Raw genomic sequence first — 25,026 nt, 5'->3', positions numbered from 1 at the left:
AAACAAGCTTCGGCTCGTGTAGATCGGCCTCCTCTTTTCAAAGTTAGCTTGTGCGACAAGGGCATTATTTGTTGTCATGTGGAGACTGCTCGCCTGCCTGTCAGCTCTACATCCGTTAAGGATCACACTTAGGTCACGCCCCCTTGAGATTTACATTTATCATTTACATTTATTCATTTAGCACACGGGTCTTCAACCATTTTCAGCCCAATGACCCCTTGGTATTAAGAGACGGAGCAGGGACCTCCATTGCATATTGTCTGAAAATTGAATGTTGCATTTTATGCAAGTAAAACTTGTATTGTACCATATTATTGTATGTACATATTTTATGATGTTTACATTGCAAAGCCAATAAAATAATCATTAAATTAAGTAAAGCAGAGGTCTGAAAACTTTTTGACAAGAAGTGCCATTTTTAATTTTCCTTTTTAATCACTGTGCCATACCCCCTCCAAAAAAAAGGAAAAAATAGACAGATAGACCGACAGATAGAAATATTACGAGTGACTGTGGTGGATCAAACAATAATTTGCAGACCCCCTGTTGAAGACCCTTGATTTAGAAGATGCTTTTAGCCAATGATATTTATATGTCAATAATATAATAAAACAAGCCTTATTGTGGGTGAATGATCGAGAGAGGATGTTCTCTATGCAGGGCATCAGGACTGCAGAACACACAGGGTCTTGTGTTGGGGCTCTCAAACACTGCATGGTGTATTTTAGCAGTTTGCAATAAAAAAAATAGACTTTATGTTTGTTTGAACGGATTCAATTTCAATTCGTCCGATTCTCTTTTCCTGTTAATCCTAAAAAGACTCAACCAGCCTTATTATTAGCTCTGTTCCAGTACCTTGTTAGAGCCTACCTACACAGCATTTTAAGGTATCACAAGCTATGTTTCCATCCAAGAGGTAGAAAATAGTGTGTTCCTACCATTGGTAACCCTGCTTAAAAAGGAAAATCAACTAGAACATCCAAAATTCTGCCTTAGAAAGGACTTTCATCAATGGCCATTAATATATAGATGGCTTCTGTATATATTTGCATTACTTAAAATTGGCTCGGTTCAAAAACCAAATGACATTCTTTGCATGTCTTCTCTGAGGTAATCCCATCGTGTATTGCGGTAAACCATAATATCGCAAAAACAATTTGCGAATAAAGCCCCGTTTCCATCCCATGTGTTCAAAAGAACTAAATCATCACTTCCTGTAACCACTGTGACTTTTATTAATTAAATACTCGCGATTTAAAACTCTAGAAGAACTTTGTCTCATATCTGGGATCAACAGTGCGTCACACTATTTTTGTGCAGTCCTCCTTCCATATGTCTTTACCGTGCAGATCTATAAGATATTTTTCATAAGTGTTAATAAACCTTCTCTTCCACATAGTTCAAGGTTTTATTCAACCAATTTACTTTGCAAACTTTTTGCATGTTTTGGATTTTCAGGACATTTGTTATTTCAGGATGACCAAAGCAACATTTCCGATGCAATGATTGGTCCGCTGGTTACATTACTTTTTTTTTTTTTTTCTTTTTTTTTTATATGCATCTTGTATAATGTGTTTCCATCATAGTTTATGCAAATTTTTTCTTATTGAATAAAAAAGTATCCATCTCAAGGGAGTGTATACATTTTTATGCACATTTTGGAGATTTTATACTCATCTTGATGTTCCCATCAAGCGTTTTTTTTTTTTTTTTTTATTCCATTTCCCAAAATGCACAAACAATTGTGTGGATGTGAAATACAGTGAAGACTGTTTCAAAAGGTAGGCAGCAACTTTAGGCTGCCTTTTGAAGATAACTCACATTGACCAATAAAGTTTCTTCACAGAGAAGGCATAGCTCCCTAATTTTTACTGCTTAAATAGGAAGCTACCTTCTAAAGCCCAAAGGATACTTCGGTCAGACGCGAACGCTGAGCATCCACGGACATGACGCAAATCTAGTCATCAGCAGAGTGCTCGAACACTGAATGTGTACAGCCCAATTTTTCGAACCACTCCTCTGAACGCGCAGAATGCTCATGCGCCTGGAATTATTTGCACAAATTAGTGGATCTACAAAGTGGCAATACTCACATTTGAGCCATTGCTGTCATAAGGAATGCTAGAAGATGATTTAAGATTTTTGCCAGTAAATAAAAGTAGACAAACGTAAAAACAACAGTCATAGCGCACATGCGCCCAACCGCCTGTGTTTAAGCGCACCATAAAATGGAGTATACGTTGACTGGCTTGCGTTCGACTGAATGCGTCAAAACCGAAGTATACTTTGGGCTTAAGGCAGCATTATAACCATCATAGAACTTCATAAATGAGCATAAAATATGTTCACACATATTATGAAAATTATTACCTATTAATTAAACAATTTTTTTTTATCCATAAAAGTATAATAATTAAAAAAAGAAAAGGTGTCTTAGAAGGCAGCATAATCATGTCTCCTACCTTTTACTGTCTTGGTTTCTAGAGCATGCCTATATGAGGCCCTAAAATGCTGTTTATGTAGGCAGCTCACTAGGTTGTGGAATAGTCAATAAGTAGGTCTGTATACAGTAGGTCTCCTTAAAGCACAGATGTAGGATATATGACAGAACATACAGAGCACAGATGTCAAGAAATCTGCGTCAGTGCAGACGGGGGAAGCAGTTAAGTTCTGAGAGACTAAAAAAGACTGGCCTGCCCCTGTGTTCTTCCTGTGAGTGTGAAGGGGCTGAAGGAAGGAGGATCCCAAGTGTATGTCTCTCACACTCTATTGTTTAGGCTAATGTAAAACAAAACATGTACAAGTACATTTTGTGTTAAAGACACTCAGTAAATTCGAGATAAACAGTTTTTACCCTTTAAAACAATTCCAGAAAACTGAACGCATCTTTTTGTTTAGCTTGCTAGAGGAGATTTGGGCAGAACTTATGCACAATATGCCAAAGTAAGGTTTAAGGAAAACCTAAAACAGATATTACATTTTTATCATTTACTCAACCCCAATGTTGTTCTGACCCTGATGCATTCGCCTTTTTGGCAGTTTTCAGGATTGGGTCAGTGTGACATAAAAACTTGTATAGAAAGTCACATTGTGTTATTTCACAGCTCCCATGTGAAATGGCATAACATCCTGTGGCTGTTTACTCCCAGAGATTATGTTATGTATTCTCCATGTGCATGCACAATCAAGCATATGGTTTGCAAGTCTATGAAACAAGAGGTATGTTTGTACAGGATGCAGCTGAGGTGATGTGGCCACCTGGTTGGATACACTTGCATTTTCTGCCATTCTTCACAGTGACTTACGTGGCCCATTGTCTGTTCCAACTGATTCCGTGATCACTGCACCACAAGCAGGAAAACATTACTTCCACAGTAGCCTATTCAGGACCTGATACGGATTTCCTATTCCAGTGTAGTGAAGAATTGGCCAGAGCTGGTCAGCACGCTACTGTGCATTTTGTTGTTTTTTTGCTAAATACGAGCTTTTTATAGCCCATTTTTTTTAAATATCTCACTACTTATTTTTGTGGCATTTTTTTTCTCACATTTTTTCATTTTAGAAAGGTGTTATTAAGGTGAACAACAGAGGTGCTGGTTTAACGCTGGTCTAGCCAGTGTCCCAACCTGGCCAAGCTGGTGTTCAGCTGGTTTAGTTGCTCGGCTAGCTGGTCTCCCAGCCTGATGAACTGACAAATGCCCAAAACACCTCTACAGCCAGCCAACAGAGCAGCATGGTCCGGTTTATTTATTTATTTATTTCAGCAGGGCCAGTTTAGACATAAGCAGCAAGTTGTGCATCATACAAATCTCACTCTTTTGTGTGAATTGCAGGGAGACTCAACTTGCAATTGATTTCAGTGCTGTTTGCTATTAGCATGTTGCGAAGCTAAAAATGCAATTGATTTCAGTACAGTTTGGTATTAGCATGTGGCTAAGCTAACAATGTAATTGATTTCAGTACAATTTGCTATTAGCATGTTGCTAAGCTAACAATGCAATTGATTTCAGTACAGTTTGGCACTAGTATGATGCTAAGCTAACAATGCAATACTTTAAAAAGCATTCAAATTCAAACATACACAAAAACTTGGTGTTGGAACAGTACATTTTTAATTACACTGAACAATTTTTTATTGATATTATTGGTTAAGTAGATTTAGAACGTCAACATTTCTCAAAATTTGTTCGCCATATTGGTTATATTTGTTTTTCTCACTGAGCTTACCACAATGCATGATGGGATTGCCTCAGAGGAAGGACACATGGGATGAATGTCACTTGGTTTTTGAACGGAGCCAATATCAAGTAATCTAAATGCGACTATCTACAGAAGACCTCTATACAAAAATGTCTATTGATGCCAGTCCTTTCTAAGGCTGAATTTTGGAAATTCCAATTGGCTTTCACTTTTAAGCAGGAATATTGATAGGATTGCACTATTATCTTCGATATGCCTCATGTTGTGGCTTTCGGTCTTACCACAACCTCAGGCAAACTGAAATTACAGTTCATTCTCCTGTAGACTAAGTACTCAAGGACACCCCTCCTACATTCATACTAAAACTCCCATTCAGCTCCTGGTGAAATGTGGCTGCCTCAGTACAACAGCTCATGGGCTCCCTGCTTTGATGTTCCAATTGGTCCTTTGTGATTACGTCTCACCAGAGCTTATAGAAGTCACAGTGATGTATGAATACTGTATAAATGGCTCCCACTTGTAGCATACCCTACGCAAATTGACCACTCTATCCTAACCTTATGCGATATCAAGCAGTTTCACTACAGATGTTCTCACTTTACTCTTAATTTCCTCCCTTTAAACATGATGTGTCTGCCGGCATGGCAGCAAGACAGTTTGAAGAATATGTTATGAATCCCTGGCCTTCAAGTGAAAACCAAAACTCAGTTTTAGCTGAGTTTTAATGGGCCATATAAGTAGGGTTGTGCGGATGGACGATATCATCGTCCATCGTGATGGCTGACCAACATCACGATGTAGAGCCACCATCGTGATGCCACACCCCCTTTTGCGAGTCTTGCTAGTGTGACTCACTAATCCTAGTCTCTTCTATAGTTAACCTAAAAACTTTGCAGGGATTGCTCTGTAAATTAAATTGAGAATATAGCTAATGCATATATGCTATTTTAAATACTGTGGTATATACCAGAGACCTGACGTGTTAGTCTGTGAAAATACCGTGTCAGGCAGGCTACACAAATATTGATCTTGACATTGTTAGCTTGTTGTCTTTTTTTTACATGTCTTACACTGTACATTTAGATTAAAATATTTTATGTTGTAGGCTACAAGAAAATAGCCTTTATTAATTAATTATTAGTAGTTGTAGTGTCTCAGAAAATCTTGCTCATTGTCACATAGCTCTTGTATACACTGAAGCGGCAGTTTAAGATCAACCCAGACCAGCGAACGTCAAATAACTTTTGTCTGGTTAATACTTTTAAAGAACAATTTCCTTGGCCATAAATCCATAATGTCAAATCAAATGAAAGAAACAAGGTGAATATGAATAACACACATTTATTAAAACATAGAAGAACAACAAATAAAGAACTAGAAAACGGAACAACACTCAGATCGAAACTCGGCATTAACATTTCACTTATAATTAGCAGCACAATTAACTTCAGCACAGGCTACAAAATAAATTATGTTATTGAAATATTGTAAAGTGGTCATATGAACTACACAAATGAACGTTTAAAAATAATATGCAAAATCGAATAGCTCCGCAACGGATGGCAAAAAATGCGTAAAGAAGTCTAATATCTTTCACCATAGACCATGTTTAAATTTCGATGTTTCTGGCCAGAAATACCAACATATTCACTTTTTCTGGTTTTAATAAGCTGCGGATTGGAGTAACTACACTACCCGCTGTGCTGAAGACCCGCTCTGATGGAGTACTGGTAGCACATATGCACCGATATTTCCGTGCTAATCTTGCCATGAACGGAAACCTTTTGTCGTTCGTTTTCCACCAAGTCAGCGGGTCCTCTTCCCCATCAATGGCCATTTCCTGCAGGTACATGGTCATTTCTGCCTCGACCTTTTGCTCATCAATGAGTAGAATAACGAAATTATAGTTTTTAAGTGGAAAATAGTATTTATGTAAGATATATTAAAATAAAAAGTGCACAACTCTTCTTAAGTGAAAGCTAAAAAAAAAATGCTTCACGTGTCGTGCAGCCTACTGATAAAGCGCCGACGAGTCATTAGTTGGGTTAGTAAAATAACAAAATAATAATTTTTCATATCATTTTTGAAAATTATATGAAATTATATAAAAATTTCCTACTCTCTGTGTCCCAGGTCTCTGCCCAAACCTCCATTAGATGGCCTCCATATTTTTGGGTTCAGTTCTTGAACCCACAGTTCATTTGGGTTCAAAATATATTCCAAATACATGTCTGTTCCCTACAAGATTTTGCTTGGAGTGTTAATAGTAATTTTTTATCTTCGTAATATTAAAAGGATTCTCAGACAGTTGGGTTGAAATTAACATGCATTCTGTTAGGTCTTTCTATTTTACAATATTTTGCCTTTGTTATTATTTTTTATAATTTTTTACACAATCAAGGTCATTTTCTTGCTTTTTAAATTATTTCCTGAATGGCCTCGCAGGCCGGGTAAAATGGTCTTGTGGGCCTTACACGGCCATGAGACCTGGCATTCCCCACCCCTGTTCTAAAGGCTCGGTACCTTTGTAGTAATCTCAATGCACATGATTAGATATTTGACTAATGGACTTTTGGTGAAGAAGAAATTCCTCTTTATGAAATTCTCATAAAATCTCATATAAAATTAATTGTGATTTTGTTTCATATAATGTAGTCTAATTACAAGTACTTTATTCAGATTACACTGCAAACGATTTGATATTCTTACAGCGTTTCGTCAATGTTTCCAGCGACAAAGAATTTGCTTTCCACACTGAATATGAAACCGCTGAACGATGTGACACAATCAGCAAAAGATTTGATGTTTAACGCCACAGAAATAGAAACCAAGCGACCAACAGATTATCCTATCACTTGTTGCAGTCATGGCTGGTTTAAACAAAACATCACATTTACAAGGAGGTGAGGTAAATATTGGTATTTTTAATTCAGTTGAACAATTTTATTGATTTGTATTTCTAATCGAAATTTCTCTTCATCCGTTATCTTGAATGGATTTTTTCCACTGAGCTTGTCACAATGCTTTCTGGGATTTATTTCTCCATAAAGTAGACCGTACATGCGATGCTGCCTTAGAATTTGGCCTAAAGGAATCGTAGAAGGCTGCATAATCATGCTACCTTCTTTTCGGAATGGCCTTTTTGTAGGGAGCTTGCATATTATGCCTTAAAATGCTGCTTACTATTGTCAGCTCACTACGTTTTGGAACAGTATCATGTTTATTACAACACTGTGGCTTTTAAGATATCTTAAAAGATAATTTCCGTCAACAACTTTCTGTGAGTTGAATAAGTCATGGCGTGCCTTTGACCCATTTCAGGACATTCCAGTGAAATTATCTCAAGTTTTCAAATATACTGCGTGCCACATCAGAAATGGCATTTTTGTCAGGGTCATTGGAGGCATATAAATCCATGAAGTATTACAGAAATGCCATGACAGGAACAACAGCCTTGGAACAGATTATCAGTGCACTCAAGTTTCTTTAGCACTTGCCATACTCAAAGTGTATGGACATACTACCACAGAGTTCAGAAGAGGGGAACTACATGCAACATTTCCCTCACAATCAGACCTATTGTTAGTGGTGGTTTTGGAAAATTCCGGAGTAATTTTTGTTGAACAGTACAGACTGGGAGGAAACTGGGAGATGGAATAAAATGGTCTAAGATTAGCATGGATTTTAGGCCATGTTTAGTCCAACTTACTGTATTTAGAGCTATTCTCACACCCAGAAAAGCATCAGCTACAGAAATGTATTCCTCCACACCTTGTCTCTACAACAGCCAAATAGCCTCTGGATCTGCCCAGCCCTACAAATTTGAACTCTCAGACAGTAGGTTTTGTGCTTTTTTCTCAAACACATAATTTGCTATGGCATCATTGTTACGGAGCTCACTGGAATATATGACAATATGACCCACTTTCCTATTGTGTTAACTGTCCTGGAATTTTGTAGAATGAATCTAATTGCATATGCAATGCTTTAAGAGAATAGATGATGTCACCACTGTTGTTGTAAAGGAATTTTCTGGGTTCAAAGTAAGTTAAGCTCTATTGACAATAGATCTGTTATGTCGATTGCCATAAATTAGTTCCCCTTAATTTGTATTATTAATGAAAGTGTTTTAACAAAAGCTTCACATTTCTGCTTTTAAACCCTCTGGAACTATGACCCCATAGACTTTCACTATATTGCCAATTGTATTTTTTATTTTTAATGAAAAAAGGGAAGAGTCTAAATTATTGCTTGTGGTAATCGGCATTATGCCACAAATTCTGCCACAAAACGGTCTGACAGACTATGTGCTGAACCATAAATGTGACCTAGTTTTGTCAGGGTTTGGAACATGTCATTGATTTAGCTGACACATGGCCATCACTGCCAATTACCAACTCTGAATCATGCTCTGCCTGTCCTCTTATGTCAGTGGGAAGCCTATAAGCAGTCACTGTCAATTAAGGATCAGGATGCTAATAATAGGCCTCTATAGTGAAGTGAATTGCAGTTAAAGAGGGTAGTCTGTGTAATTCCAGATTTAAGACTATTTTGACTGTTTAGGACTTAATGTCTTACTTTTACAAGAGATCAAGGCTGCCAACTGGAAAATGTACACCAAATTGCCCTGAAATGCCCATTGCTTTTTTCATTTTAAAGCCATGCAACTTTTTTATTTCTGAAACAGTAGAAGTTATTTTGGGACTTTTAAGTGTTCAGAAATGTTGAGACTGAACCTCTTGAATATTTAATTGAATACCCCTCCTTTTCAATAACGCATACAACTTTTTAAGATAATTGCGCTCTGTTACTTATAAACTGTATATATAAACATATGAAATTGCCTGAATGTTGAATTTGCCTGATATTCCTTTTTTTGTTGTTTTTTTTGCTCTCTACTCAGTTATGCTCTAGCAGATGAGGCGTACCGGTCACTAAGGGATCAAGATAAAGACCAGTGTATTCTCATCACAGGAGAGAGTGGGGCTGGAAAGACAGGTGAGACTTCTGCTTACACACACACACGTTTCTATCAAGCCATCACAAGTAGAATGCATGACTTGGGAGGAATGCCTATTGCATATATCTCACATCTGCAAACCACAATCTTTTACAATATGGGCTTTTATGAAGCAATATACAATAATGGAGTAAACTACTCTTGTTTAAAATGGGTGTCAGTTGGGCATAATGGAAGTTAAACTAACAGTGACAGCCACACAGACACTGAATCTGACCGAATCCAAATGATTTGAGCAGTTTATAGCTACATATTGGTGTGTGGGATTCAAGTAAATGTATATTCGAATTTATGATTCTCATGAATCACTCCTGATAACCATTTTATAATACAAAGTGTTTTTTTTGTCGAAGTCTTCTGTATCGTATTGTGGGTCAGCTCAGATGCAGTGGAAAATCTGCATTTGGGAAAGCTGTTGGAAATGTTGAAAATCAGAAATGACTTCCATTGTAAAACATTTCAATTAGGGTTGGGACAATATATCGAATTTCAATCCATCACGAACCAAAAAAAAATTGCAAAGCATATCGAGGCAAAACTCGATATTTCAAAATTTCCAACATTGTTTTCTGACCATCTGATCATAAATGACCCGTCAAACTTCATAATCTCTATATCGCTTGATTGTATTCCTACTGCGCTTTTTTTCTACAATGTTTACAGGGTTCGCTTAAGGTCCTTTAAGTGCCTGAACTTAGCTTTTATAAAATGTTATTATGTAATACCTGGAAAAGAGCTGGAGATTAAAACAGAATATTTCTTCCTTGTAATATGTGTCCATCAAAGATGAGATCCCGCACTAAAAAAAAAAAATCGAGACTTCTCTTTCGTGAATAAACCAGATCATATGCACCTTGAACTCTTAAAGAGACAGTACCATTTTAGTGCTTGTTATACAAATGAATGTAAACTCAATGTTATTACTTGTAAATTGTTCACATTATTTCAGACAGTGATCGCTCGGATCATTAATATATGTACAATTTAATGATATAATATTAATTGGTTAGAATGTAGATTGTTTTTTATTTATTTTTATATATATATTCAAAAAGTTAAAATTTATTTGTATTTTTTATTATTTAATTTAATCAGGGACAATGCACATTTAAGAAACATAATATCAATGTAAAATGTGCCAGTTTTAGCCAAGATGAGTTTAAGAGTATTTACCATATTACCTCCAAAAGCAGAGCTGATTTTCTTCATCGTATAAAGAATACACATGGTAAAAATGATCATGTTTTAGTGTTTTGCTACTAATGCATGTCATTTCCTTTTCCCACGAACGCATTCTTTTAATCCACTCTTGACTCAAATTACTCAAATGTTCACAATGCTGTCAAAGGATGATTGATCCATTCTGTATTGTGCATTGCTAACTTTCTCTTATTACATTTACAGTAATCACATTATGTTATGGTATAAACTGGGGGTTTAGGTACTCTAGACTTCAAATAGGTTGACTTTAATATGGTTATGCAAGTTGGAGTAATCTGCAATTAAAATAATGATCTAGCAGACTAGTACAGCCCTTTGATTGGGTTTTGTTTGTCAATGCTCCATTGGTTTGCATGTGAGCTTGCATTTAGATTGTTCTTTGTGTCAAAATGTTCATCTGGTGTTACTTGGGAAGTAATTTGCAGATCAAGATCAGCAAATGGGTACCAGGTGCAGAATTTAATTTATGAGTCTGTCATCAATGCCTCGATTGGCTTCCATCAGTTGTTTACATATGGATACCATCTCATATTCTCCATGTCCCTTGAGACAACACATTAGATCTTCTCTTGTTTACAATTTCAAATTGTTTAGAAAGTATTTGTAATTGTGTTTTTGAGAGATATGAGTGAGCATGTCTTGCTAAATATTCAGTATGACTTTTTTTTGCTCTGTACGGATTCATACTGTACATATGAAGTCAGGCAGCATGTGATTTATCAGGTTTGTGCAGGAGCTTTTGGATGAAGCTAGTCACATTAGTTTATACATGGGCATCTTACTGTGCCATCCACTCAATTCCAGGATAACCAACACTCAAAGCTATCAGGTAAAGGGTTATTCTAGTAATCTTAATTTCATTTTTTATGTCTGCAGATAAAGAGCTGTTAAAAATCATGAACTGTTAGTCAAGGTTACCAAGTTCATTTTGTAATGCTCTTCTCTACTAATGAAACTCTGACCCAGCTCAAAAATAAATGGAATTGGGCTCTCTTATTCAATATTCTTGGTCCATGCTGGTTACTCTTTAAAGCTTAATGGAATGAGGAGTTATGTCGTTATTTTCTATCCGATTTACTATCACTCTGCCATCTCTTCATGTACCAGGTTTGATCAAAATGTTTCATAGTCAATTGAGCAGAGCCGCATTGCTCAAAAATAGCATTGCTCTTAAACATGAATAAGTGGGTGTACTGGCATCTTAATGTTCATGAAACATTTCAAATCAGGACTTCTGTGTAAGTCACTGTTCTCAGTGGTCCAGACATCCGAAAGTCATTAAGCATTGAGCTAAGATAAATCTTATGTTCTTTGAAAAGCTGTGTTTGGAATTTAGGACTGGGCGATATAGCTATATAGAATTGATAAATATAGCTATATTGAGATAAACATCTCTATTTACTGGTTGGTTGTATTTGCTATGAAATGGCTCCCAAAAAAGTAATTGGAGGAACATCATTTCAGCCATACAGTCATTGTTATAATAATTTCTGTCATTCATTTTAATTCCAGTAGTCTGAGTTGAGTCGCAAGACATAGGAGAGCTTGTGAAGCTAGTCTAATGACAATGGCATCATCATTAGGCAAATGTAATGACCAAATAAAAGACAGAATCATTAGCTCAATTAAAACTATTAGTGAAGTATACAAGCATTCCTTTATATTTGAATTTGTTCTGTTTTCTCTTTATAATTAATAGCAACAGATCAATAGGATATCGAACACTTTTTAAACCGTTGATCTCATTGTTGGCTTTAAGCAGATTGGGGGAGTTTTGCATTCTCAATGGGATAGGGTGGGGTGGGAACCGCGTTTACTCCCTGTAGGATGTGAATAATTGATGTAAAGGGGATATTGGGGTGAGGTTTCGTCTAGTAGAAAATGGCCTCTGACATAATTCTTCTGTGGTCTGTGTTTCAGAGGCTAGCAAGTTTGTGATGTCGTATGTGGCGGCAGTGTGTGGGAAGGGCCAGGAGGTGAACAAAGTGAAGGAGCAGCTGCTTCAGTCCAATCCCGTGCTGGAGGGTAAGATATAAAGCATTATCTTCTGTTCCTGTTGCGTTTTCCTTGTCTCCATGACATTTCACACCATTAAGGCATTTGCACACCTACTGAACCTTCGTGTACCTTGTAATTATATTAAAACATGATACAGATGTTCTTAAATATTAAAGGAAAATGTACTATTCACTAAGCCCACCCCTGCTTGGTTACTGTTGCATGCTCAGACAAGCTTTGCAGATCTTTCTATAAAAATTAACCAGATATTTCCATGAAAAGCAGTGAAATGTGCTAAAAACATTTTTTACATTTGAATGGATAATATTCTTATGTTGACTAGAAAGAAGATTGAACTAAATGGTTGGTTATTCTGATTCTTAAAGACAAGTTTAAGGGCAGCTGGTTTGAGACCCACATCATACATATTTCCCCACAATTCTACCCCACTCCCAGCTAATGGGTCGAATTTTGCCTGGTTCCTGTTGGCAGTCAGACAGCTGTGTTTCTTATTTGGGGCCACAGACAGGAAATGCGCATAAGCGATGTGATGGAGCAGGAATGCCTTGACTTCATGGCAGCAGAACCCTGAGCAGAGTGAAATCGCACATCTGTGAGAGTTTAGCTGCACAGTAAAGAACCCCACACTGGGGCTCTGCACATTTCCTGCTGTACAGTGCATCCGGAAAGTATTCATAGCGCTTCACTTTTCCCACATTTTGTTATGTTACAGCCTTATTCCAAAATGGATTAAATTCATTATTTTCCTCAAAATTCTACAAACAATACCCCATAATGACAACGTGAAAGAAGTTTGTTTGAAATCTTTGCAAATTTATTAAAAATAAAAAACGAAAAAAAATCACATGTACATAAGTATTCACACCCTTTGCTCAATACTTTGTTTAAGCATCTTTGGCACATATTACAGCCACAACTATTTTGAGTATGATGCTACAAGCTTGGCACACCTATTTTTGGGCAGTTTCTCCAATTCTTCTTTGCAGGACCTCTCAAGCTCCATGTTCAATCGGGTTCAAGTCTGGGCTCTGGCTGGGCCACTCAAGGACATTCACAGAGTTGTCCCATAGCCACTCCTTTGTTATCATGGCTGTGTGCTTAGGGTCATTGTCCTGTTGGAAGATGAACCTTCGATCCAGTCTGAGGTTCAGAGCACTCTGGAGCAGGTTTTCATCAAGGATATCTCTTTACATTGCTACATTCATCTTTCCCTCGATCCTGACTAGTCTCCCAGTTCCTGCCGCAGAAAAACATCCCCACAGCATGATGCTGCCACCACCATGCTTCACTGTAGGGATGGTATTGGCCAGGTGATGAGCGGTACCTGGTTTCCTCCAGACATGACGCTTGCCATTCAGGCCAAACTTTGTTTCATCAGACCAGATAATTTTGTTTCTTGTGGTCTGAGAGTCCTTCAGGTGCCTTTTGGCAAACTCCAGGCAGGCTGTCATGTGCCTTTTTCAGAGGAGTGGCTTCCGTCTGGTCTTGGAGGTCTACAGACAATTCCTTGGACTTCATGGCTTGGTTTGTGCTCTCACATGCACTGTTAACTGTGGGACCTTATATAGACAGGTGTGTGCCTTTCCAAATCATGTCCAATCAACTGAATTTACCACAGGTGGACTCAATTTTGAGTGTCATGGCAAAGGCTGCGAATACTTATGTACATGTAATTTTTTTTTATTTATTTTTTTTATATATAAATTTGCCAAGATTTCAAACCAACTTCTTTCACATTGTCATTATGGGGTATTGTTTGTAGAATTTTGAGGAATATAATGAATTTAATCAATTTTGGAATAAGGCTGTAACATAACAAAATGTGGGAAAAGTGAAGCGCTGTGAATGCTTTCTGGATGCACTGTATGTTCTATATACCATAGACTCTCTATGTATTTAGCCCATACTATAGTATAAAGGAGATAAAGTTCAGACTGAAAGTGCAAATGTATTAACTGTCTTTAATGTTTTAATGCTGAGGGGCATTCTGATGGTTAGTTGCAGCAAAATCTTATTTAAACACTTGATCCATTGCTTTGCATTTGGATGCAAAATGCATTTAATTGTTTCAAGAGTTTAAATGGAGAACAAAATGTTGAAAGAAAGAAGGAAAAAAAAAAAGGCAAGGACCAAAAGATGTCCAAAACAGGTAACATGCCCTCATTCTTATCATTGGGCCTGTACAGTTCACGTTAATATAATAAATATGATTTTTTTTTTTTTTTATTGAAGTTGTCATTGACTTTTTGTACAATAAGCAATTTTGGCATCGTGTTGGGTCGCCACTTGTTGCCCAATAGAAAAAAATCTGTGTTTTGATGCAAAAATCAGTTTAGAAACATTGCTCTTAATATTTGTTTTGCATGGGTGTGAAAAGTATTGAAGGACAATTTGCCACCTCTTTAGAATTGTTTTTTTCTTTCTCTATCTTGTGTGTTTTTTGTTTTGTTTTTCCAACATCTTATATCAGCGAAGGTTGTAATGCTGAATTTAGCATGACTAACTTTCAACATGTTATTCCATTGCAGCTTTTGGGAATGCTAAAACCGTTAGGAATGACAACTCGTCTCGATTCGTGAGTATCTCTTTTTTTTCAGCTAGAGTGTTTTACAGCAGTTCCTCCCTTTCTAGTGTGTATTTGCTTTGGATTAGATCAACATGGACATTTAATCAATGATGTAAACTCAATCAAACGATTCTATGGCATTCTGTCAGCTCACCCCCAAAGATATCTCTCTGATACAATACCCATACTTGGGAATATGGTTTTGTTTCTTTACCACATTTTTCCTTTCGGATACAGTCCCCTGATTTAAAAGCCAGATATGTTCTGCTTCTTATCGTCCAACATCTGAGCACTTTCGTTCATATTCTGACACAGCAATAGTAGAGCGATTACTGTTAATTCATAGAGCAAGACTCAAACAGAACTTGGCGTAACCTATCTAACAACCACCTCTAGATGTCTTTGACTCTTCCTATGTATGTTCTGCTTATTTTCTTTTTCTTTTCCCTTAGAGCACAATAGTGACTGCCTACTTTTTCAGTGGCCTTGGTCCCAGGAAGTTTTTCCCCCCATTAATTTACTCCATCGGGATTTCACAAAATTCTTTAATAACAGAGTTCTAATCCATGAACCAAACCAACCAGTTCTGATGTGAATCCCAAAATTACAAATTTCAATTTGAAGTATGTGGAAGCAGTTTTAGGACAATCAGAAATGAAAAATAATGGTGCATGACTGTATACTTGACATGAACTACAATCTATTGAAGCATTGACATAAAAATGGAAATACAGTATGTAACGATTGATTTATAGATATTTATTATAAGTACAAAAGATTATATACACTGGCAGACAAACGTTTGGAATAATGTACAGATTTTGCTGTTTCTAAAGGAAATTGGTAATTGAATTCACCAAAGTGACATTCGACTGATCACAAAGTATAAAACAGCACCATCACTATTTGAAAAAAGTCATTTTGATCAAATCTAGACAGGCCCCATTTCTAGCAGCCATCACTCCAACACCTTATCCTTGAGTAATCATGTTAAATAGCTAATTTAGTAATAGAAAAACACCTGCTATTATATCTAACACAGTCGAAAACTATTTGGTTTGTTAAATGAAGCTTAACATTGTCTTTGTGTTTGTTTTTGAGTTACCACAGTATGCAATAGACTGGCATGTCTTTAAGCAACTTCATTCCTCCAAACAATGATTGACTGATGAGTTTCTAGAGAAAGCGGTTTAATTTTTGCCATTTTTGACCTCACATACAATGCCTGAAATTGCCCAAAAATGAAAGATTTCATACAAAGGTGTTCACTACAGTCTTCCAAGACAAAGAACAACTGGCTCTAAACAAGAGGATATGCACACCAGAGTCTCTAGTTTGAGAAATAGACGCCACACATGTCCTCAGCTGACAGCTTCATTGAATTCTACCCGCTCAACACCAGTTTCATGTACAACAGTGAAGAGAAGACTCAGGGGTGCAGTCTTAATAAGAAGAATTGCAAAGAAAAAGCCACTTTTTAAACAGAAAATCAAAAAGAAAAGTGTAATAAATTGTAATTTTTCACGTTATTTATGTCCTGACTATACATTGTGATCAGCTGAATGCCACTTTGGTAAATAAAAGTACCAATTTCTTTCCATAAGAGCAAAATCTGTACATTATTCCAAATGTTGGCCGCCAGTGGAGCGAAGTGTATAAAAACTATATATTTGAAGGTAATTGCAAAATATTTAGACCAAACAGATTACGTCATTCAAATTACTTCCATGAAAACAGTGACTTCTCTGATTGGTGGAACTCTCTTTAGGATTATGGGTTTTGTAGTTCTTAACTGGAAATTTTGCGTTTAAACTTTTTTTACGAGGTTAAAATAATTCATAAAAATATTTGTATGAACTATTATTAGCATAGCACTGAGTTCATAGGTCTGTCTCAAAAGGTTTATACATTATTTTTATGGGGAAAATGAATGTGATTGTTACTTCCTGGACCCTGTTGTTGCACTCCATTGTCCACGAGGACAGACACAATGTCATTCAACACAGCTCACAATTATCATTCTGTCTGTATTCTGCTAATTTATGTCTGTTTGGTACTCCGTTTTACACCCATATTTGCAGTAGCATCAGTGTCATCATATATTACATAAACAGATGGTAACTGATGCATATTGTGTCTGCATAGAGCATGTTAGCAAATTAGCTTCATAAATGTAGAATGTAAAAATAACAAACTACACATTATCTGCTGCATATGTATAACTTTAACAGCGTCTTTTACTGATCCCATGTCAATTCTACTCGTAGAATGAGATAATTGAATGGTTTTTGGCTGCAGACGCCACATGGATGAAGCAGCATATTAAACAACAAAGTGAATTGGCAAGAGTATTTGAGTATATTTGGTTCTTCAAACTAACTTTAAAAAAAAAAAAGATCACAAGACATGGTTGATTGTACAAATTTAAGTAAGTTTGCACCATTTTGGCAAGCCTTTACGAAGGTGTGTTCATGTTGACTGATCTTATCAGACTCAACAACATTACCGGGATTGGTTGTCGGCCTCAAAGTAGGTGGAGCACTGGGTCACACCCACTGATGATGTGGACCAATGACAGTATGAAGGTGTTTAGAAGCTGGTACGACGTTTTTCTGAGGGTTCGCTTTGACAAACGGTTTCCAACCATGGAAAATAACTCCTTTTGGACATATTTTGTTCGAAATGACATCACACTCGATGTTTGATTTTGCTTGAAGTATATCAGGTCCTTAAGAAATGCCACTTTTTTTAGGATGCTGCCTTAGAAGGCAGCAGCCTAGACAGCAGGGCAGTTCACTAGGTTTTAGAACAGAACTACTTTTATCAATTGAATGCAACAGTCTGGTTGCAGTTGTAAAAATCACATTTATTTTTTCATGGGCAAAATCATTTTTAACTATAACTTGTAAACCTTTTAAATTGATGGTTGTTGAAACCTTCAGTCTGTGTTGTTTTAACTTTTTTATTATTATTCATATTTTTATTAAAAAAAAATTGTAATCCGATTGGTTTTAATTGGATTTCTCCATTCGCGGTGCTGTACCCAGTCATGTACCTTCATGTACTTCCTTCAAATCAAAGTGTGTAATGTTGCGATTCACCTCAGAGCTGGTTGGTTTTGTTCATGACTTATTGTGAAAATTATTTTATGGAATCCCTAACAAAACTTCGGGGAAAAAATATTTCAGGAACCTAAACGGCTGAAAAATTTAAATTTTTGATTTCACACTTTGTTAAAGTTATGTATCTCAAGTACCATTTTATCATGCAGTTTTCCCATCAAACAAAGAGTTGCACACTTATATTTTGCTTCTACTGAAGAGCTGTTGAATATAAATAAAGAAGGAAAAATTGAAACGGGTCCAGAGACACTGAGCTTACTGTTCCACTTCAAAATAGTGTGTGAAGACAAAGACAAAAAAACAACAATAACTTTATTTTACCATTACAGCAGCCAAAAAATTTTTTTTTTTTCCCACAGTAGTCCATTACTCAATTGCAGATCTATGTATGATTGGTAGCATGTGCTATGAACAGGCCTGTGCTTGGAAGAAAAGCCTTTTTTTCCCCTTCTGCCTCTCAGAAGGCTCAAATTTCAGCCCGATTTGCAGTGATCACTGCCCTCATTGTCCTGTGTCTTTTCCTGCCATCAAGAACCACATAAAAGCCACCTGGTTTTCTGCAGCAAGCCTGCCACTAGTTCTAAAGGCCTTGATGCAGTGTCATAGGGGAGGGATGCCCTTCTTAAATCTGGTTGGTCATTTTTTCTTATTTGGACCACACGAAGGGCTCTTTTAAGCAACAATAAAAAGAAGCATGACATCAGCCAACACAACATGCTGTTTTTTTTTCGTGATTTGCTCACCAGTTCTTCTTTCTTCAGGGGAAGTACATGGATATCGAGTTTGACTTCAAAGGAGACCCCCTGGGTGGAGTCATCAGTAATTGTGAGTATAATTACAAGCTTGATGGTGAAGAGTGTCCCTGTAATGGTGTCCATGAACAGTTCAAGAATTAGTTCAACCAAAAATAAAAATTCTCTCATTATTTACTATTATTTACCTAATGCAAGATGTGATCCTAGATGTGTATGACTGACTTCTGCAGCAAACAAACATTTTTAGAAGAATACCTCAGCTCAGTCCATACGTTGCAAGTGAATGGTGACCAGAACTCGGAAGGTCCAAAAAGCATATAGGCAGCATAAAAGTAATCCATGCGACTCCAGTGGTTAAATCGATATTTTCAGAAGGGATATGAAAGGTAAGGGTTAAAAACAGATCAATCTATAAGTCACATTTTTTACTATAAATCTCCAACTTTGACCACCCCCAACCAGTAGGTGGCTGAAAGTGAAAGTCCCTTCCAATGTAAAAGTGCAAATTTACAGTAAACAATTATTTAAATATTGATCTGTTTCTCGGCTATCAGTTCACTTCAGAAGGCAATCATTTAATGACTGGAGTCATATGGATTACTTCTATGCTGACTTGATGTGCTTTTTGGACCTTCAGAGATTTGGTCACCATTTACTTGCATTGTATGGATCAAAAGAGCTGAAATATTCATCTGAAAATCTTCAATTGTGTTCTGCAAAAGAAAGAAAGTCATACACAGCTGGGATGGCATGAGGGTCAGTAAATGATGAGAGAATTGTCATTTTAGGGTGAACTATCCCTACAACAGTCTACTTGGCTTGGCACAAATACTCTTGACGTGGTCTACTATATTTACTGTGGCTAAATGCTCCCTTGTGCAGTTGGTTTTCATCTAACCTTATATTACTGCATAATTTCTCTCGTATCTATCAAATTCTTAGCTGTAGTAACATATATCTGGTCACAAATGTAACCCTGCCACTCTGAAAAGTGACTTTTAAAGTGTTTAAATGAAAATGAAAGTAGGACCACTTGAAACTGAGAAATAATTCATCAACACTAGTTTAAGTGTTGACAGTCCATTGGTACATTGGTCCATTCGCTTATTGACAAGAAGCGTTTGTAACCTAGAAAAAATAGCCATTAGAGTTACTAATCAATCAGCTAGTGTGCCACCATCCACATGATGGACAGTATAGAGAATTTAATCAATTTGCCAACATTAGTGATGTCGATGTGACATCACACTGAATCGCTCTCTCCATCTGTCATTTTCACTCCATGCACATGCAAACAGAATCATCCAAAACTTTGATCCAAAACCTAGTGAGCTTCCTATGGGCAGTATTTTAAGGCAACATAGACACGTTCCTGACACCAAAGGTTGTACAAAAAGCTTGGCCACATAACAATGCTGATCAGCCTGTCAGGCGCAATGCAGGAATCCAATAATTGTGACAAGTTTAATTAAAAATGTCATCCAAGATGGTGGACGAAGACATTTTTATTTATAATTAAAATTCATTCATCGACAATAATTAATGTATTGATTGAATCAAAAGGGACTATAAATAAGGACACTTTTGCCCAATATTTGGAAGCGGTATATATTTTTATGCTAATTAGAGTATACTGACTTTAGCTTGGCAACATGCCAATGGCAAATTCAACTGTGTTGAGATTGCGTTAGAAATGTTCATTGTATGATGCACAGAGTTGCTGCCTATGTAGAGGTTTCCAAACTGCTTGCTTATGAGGGTCCATTTCAGCTTGGATGCTACCTAAGAAGGCAGAGCTCTGCCTATGTAGGTAGACAGCAAGGCAGCTCATTTGGTTTTGGAGACCAACTGTTCCTAAGGACAGTGAGAATTTGTCTGTTTCCAGTTAACGGTTATTTTGACTTCACAAACAAATATAGTGAAACACACGAAGTGTAAGCAAAATTTTACAGTACTTTTCCACTGTTTTATTGGAAGTGCTTTAAAACAATCCCTACAGTTCTCGCTTTAGGTTCGATTGTTCTAAATGCAGTCTAGTTTAAACTGTTACATCTTTATCAAATCAAGAGATCCAACTGGAAAGCTTGAAAACGACAAGGTTTCATGTCCACAGACAGGCTGTAACAGGATTCTAAGGACTTTATGATGCTTGAGGGCTTTCCTTTAAAGTACAAAACAACATCTAAGAGTCATCTGATTCCACATCACAAATAACTAGAAGCTATTTTATTTGAACGAACACGTCATACACAGTATTTCTGATCCAAAACCTGGTGAGCAGCCAACCTTGACAGAATTTTAAGGCATGTGCAGTGCACTCTTGACAGGATGGCCATTATATAAGGTAGGCAGAAACATTATGCTGCCTTGCGTATAATATACATTGTTTAGGCCAAATTCTGATAGACCAATTTTAGTGTGTTATGTCTATATTTAATTCATTCAATACTGCAATTTGTTGATATAAAAATGGCTCAATCAAATTTCAAATTAATTATATTGATCAATATTTATCTATGCTATGTTTTTTTATGTTCATTAGAGTATTGTATTGTTAGCTTAGCAAGATTATAATATCCATTTTTTCTGGTTCCATAAAGTAAAAATCATACGAATTATTTCCATAGGTGAATTGATCTTGAGCAATGAACTTATAAATCTTGAAAGACAGACCTTTTCATGTGCTCCAAGGTTGTTAATCCATGCTATATGCTTCTGCTGTAGCCAACAATCCGCAATATTTCAGCTTAATTGTCTTAAAAACTGCCCAATTCCATGATGCACTGAGAATAACTCTGTGGCATGGGGGGTGTGGACATGTGTCTGACTGTGGGACAGATAGAGAGGTAAGGCACCGGAAAGGTGACAATGATGCTCTCTCTCTCCCTCGGATGCTCTGGCATGCTTTATCATGTCTCCCTTCACCATCACTTTAATGAGAGACAGTTTTTAGAGTAATTACATCCCAGGTGACGAGCCTTACCACTCTCCCTCTCCCACAGACAGACACTTGACCACGCCCCCATGCCACAAACTCAATCGAGATGTTTTCTCTTCCATTTCATATGCTGTGTAGCTGATCAATGTCTGGGTCAGTGTATGGGAGTTAATGCCCTGTTTATTTGCATTGCGATAAGTTTTAACGCTAGAATGTGTACTGTGTGAACAGCCCTTTAGAATGTAGCTGCCTATATAGCAAGCAGACTGCTAGGCAGCTCACTAGGTTTTGGAATAGAGCTCAGGTTGACTGAATAATTAGCAGAAGGTAAGGCAGATAAGTAATGGGAAAGGCGAACACGGAGCGGCAGTTGGAGATTTGAGAGGAGAGAGAGAAAAAAATACACTTACTCGTCGGTTCTCCGATACTCCGTAGCTTGGTCCTCGGCCAGTCCTCCACCTTCTATTGGACGACAGCCGTGTTTTTGGCAGACGGTAAGTTGTCGCGGCTGCTCCTGTGATGTGGATGGTAGTGGAACTCCACTAAGGCGCATCCCTCCTCCTTCCTGGATTTCGGCACCAGTGTAAAGGGATTAATGGAAAGGAGGCGGCGAGAACCGGCATGACAAGCCGATTCCCCCTCGAGGGCTAATTAGCCTGATTAGGGGCCAGGTGTGTCACATCACAACCTTGCCCCGCCCTCCACCCTACCACAAGAAGTAACTGGCAATAACTGGAATTTTGCTGGAACTGAGGTCTTCAATTTTACTGAAGGTGGAAGGTCAGAGTGGAGTTCCCTCAGGCACAGAACATTCCTGCGTTCCTCTGCCTCATCCTGCCTCGGACAAGACCACAAGATCATTCATCTCTGAAAGAGAGAGAGAGACAGAGAGACAGAGACAGAGGATACTCTTAAGTGTTTGATTACTGTTCAGGCAGATTCCACAACAGGAGATGTTTAATATGCCTATAAAGTATTGATGAGCTTGTGGCCCAAAGCCACTGATCCACTGCTGTAGAAGTCATTTGCCACAACTGTAACTGCTCTTTCCAGGACTAATTTGCATTGCCATCTTGGCTTTATAATGAACCAAATGAGCCATTAAGAATTTGTTTCCTCCAGCAATCTATCACAGACAACTCTAAATGAATGAGTTACTCGATTATAGACTGCCTATTAGAGCTGGATATAACCACAGTTGATTAAATGTTTAATTCAGTTCACAGTCGAGCCACATTCAACATTTAAGGTGTAAAACAGAAGTACAATAGAGTATAAATCTAGTTAAAGATGTTGTCAATTTATTGAATGCAATTAATTTGGATGCATTAATATACCAATACATAGAAATGAACAACAACATTTTAATATACAAAAAATTGAATGCAGAAACTTCAGTGAACATTTGAGTGAAGGTACAAATGAATGCTTTAATCAGAGTTATGAACCTGTTCATTGAAACAGACTGTTTGGACTAACTCTGACATCTCTTTTGTTAAGTTTTAATCTTTAAAATGTATTGATGCTCTCATACTAATAAACCAAGACAATGGCAAAAAAAAGATTGTGGAACGAGTCTAATGGCACACCTTAGAAAACGTAATGGACATATGAAAAGCACGTTAAAGTCTTTGTGAACTTATCGTAAACATTCAAAATGTCCCCCAGTACTACTCTCCATTTTTGGACTGTCAAAAAAGGTTTTATTGCTGCCTGGCCAATCTTTGTCAGAATTATCAGTAGTTAATTGATAATTCTGCTTCATAATTTTCCTATTTGCGCTTTATCTCTGACAAACCATGCTCCCTGCATCATCTTATCTTATTTCAACCTCATTAATGCCGTTTATGATGAGGTGATAAAGGTTGTGTGAGCTGATGCTGCTGTTTTCCACTGGACACACATTTGTGCACAGAGAAGGCGGTGAGACACGTCCCTCTCCCTCACACGTGAAAATCTCCTGTGAGATGTCCTGTCTCAGCTCACACTGAGTACAATGAACAATGAAAGCATCACCATGGATACGTATATATTCAATCTGCAATACTGTACTGTAAACAGTAAGAGACCTTAGTTTTTCTCTGAAATGAATGTTGAGGGGTCTGATCTGTACATAATATGAGATAAGCCCTTGCAAATGACTCGCATTACATTCAATATATGTATTCAATGAAAATGATAACTTTGTTATAATAGTTGACTATATTGACTATTGATTCTCTTTTTACAAGATAACTAAATAGTGTTGCACAACCAGTGAACGGTACACAGTTCCAGAAGTGTTTTCCCCATGCATTTTCTCCATAGGCATTTAAAAAAATAATTCAGACAGTTCAAAGCCTTGAACCAAACCAACCAGCTCCATGATGAATCATAATATTTCAACAAAGCAAAAGTATGAGATTTAGATTCTTATGCACATTAATTACTTTGTGGAATTAACTGCGTACCCTTGAAAGCATTGTGAATTATATTAATGGCTTTTTCATTGATTATATGAATGAAATGCAACATAATTGAAATATATTGCAAAATTTGCAAACACACAACTATAGAAGTTTGATCGTTAGTTAATCTGCAGTGCTTCATGGGAGTGGGCAGTCACTGCTGAGCTCTTTTAGCAATTAGTTTCCATAGTATCAGCGACTTCTCTGATTGGTGGAGCTCTCTTCAGGATTATGGGTAGTGTAGTTCTTTACCGGGAATTTGATTTTTACACTTGATTAGTTAAAACTGAAGCTGAAATCACTCACTTGTGGCTTCTACAGTACTCTACCATCGCTTAACCTCCTTTGAGCTCCTGTTTAGTCTGTCCTAAACTAATTGATCTGTAAGAAAATGGATGGGATTACTTCCAGAACCCTACTGTGGCACTCTGTTTAGGCGAGCGAGTCAACTGTAAACTCTCATATAATGTTTTGTGCTTTAATATTTCCCTTTCATAGATCTCTTGGAGAAATCCCGTGTGGTAAAGCAGCCCAGAGGAGAGAGGAATTTCCACATCTTTTACCAGCTGCTGTCTGGGGCATCAGAAGACACACTCAGTAAGACAACACTAACAGATCACTTACATGTGCAATCTACATTTATTCAGAACATAATGTGGAAAACATTATTGAACACATTCAGGGGTACCTTAAAGGCTCTGAGAAAAGAATTGTTGGTTCATTCGTGGTTTGTTTACA

General features: G+C 37.2%; 1 protein-coding gene across 7 annotated transcripts in view; it reads left to right on the top strand.

The window, feature by feature from the left end:
* The window catches only part of LOC127659275 (unconventional myosin-Ib-like), a 130,923-nt gene that overhangs the window by 53,398 nt on the left and 52,499 nt on the right, over positions 1 to 25,026 (top strand). For all 7 annotated transcript variants that reach the window (XM_052149023.1, XM_052149021.1, XM_052149022.1 and 4 more), the window contains exons 4-8: positions 9,104 to 9,198; positions 12,362 to 12,466; positions 14,989 to 15,035; positions 18,910 to 18,973; positions 24,787 to 24,885. In XM_052149023.1, the coding sequence (XP_052004983.1) occupies positions 9,104 to 9,198; positions 12,362 to 12,466; positions 14,989 to 15,035; positions 18,910 to 18,973; positions 24,787 to 24,885 (410 nt within the window). The remainder of the gene's footprint in view (positions 1 to 9,103; positions 9,199 to 12,361; positions 12,467 to 14,988; positions 15,036 to 18,909; positions 18,974 to 24,786; positions 24,886 to 25,026) is intronic.

The sequence above is a fragment of the Xyrauchen texanus genome, chromosome 18 (genome assembly GCF_025860055.1).
Source record: "Xyrauchen texanus isolate HMW12.3.18 chromosome 18, RBS_HiC_50CHRs, whole genome shotgun sequence".
Taxonomy (NCBI): Eukaryota; Metazoa; Chordata; class Actinopteri; order Cypriniformes; family Catostomidae; genus Xyrauchen; species Xyrauchen texanus.
This window is presented reverse-complemented; position numbering and strand designations above follow the sequence as displayed.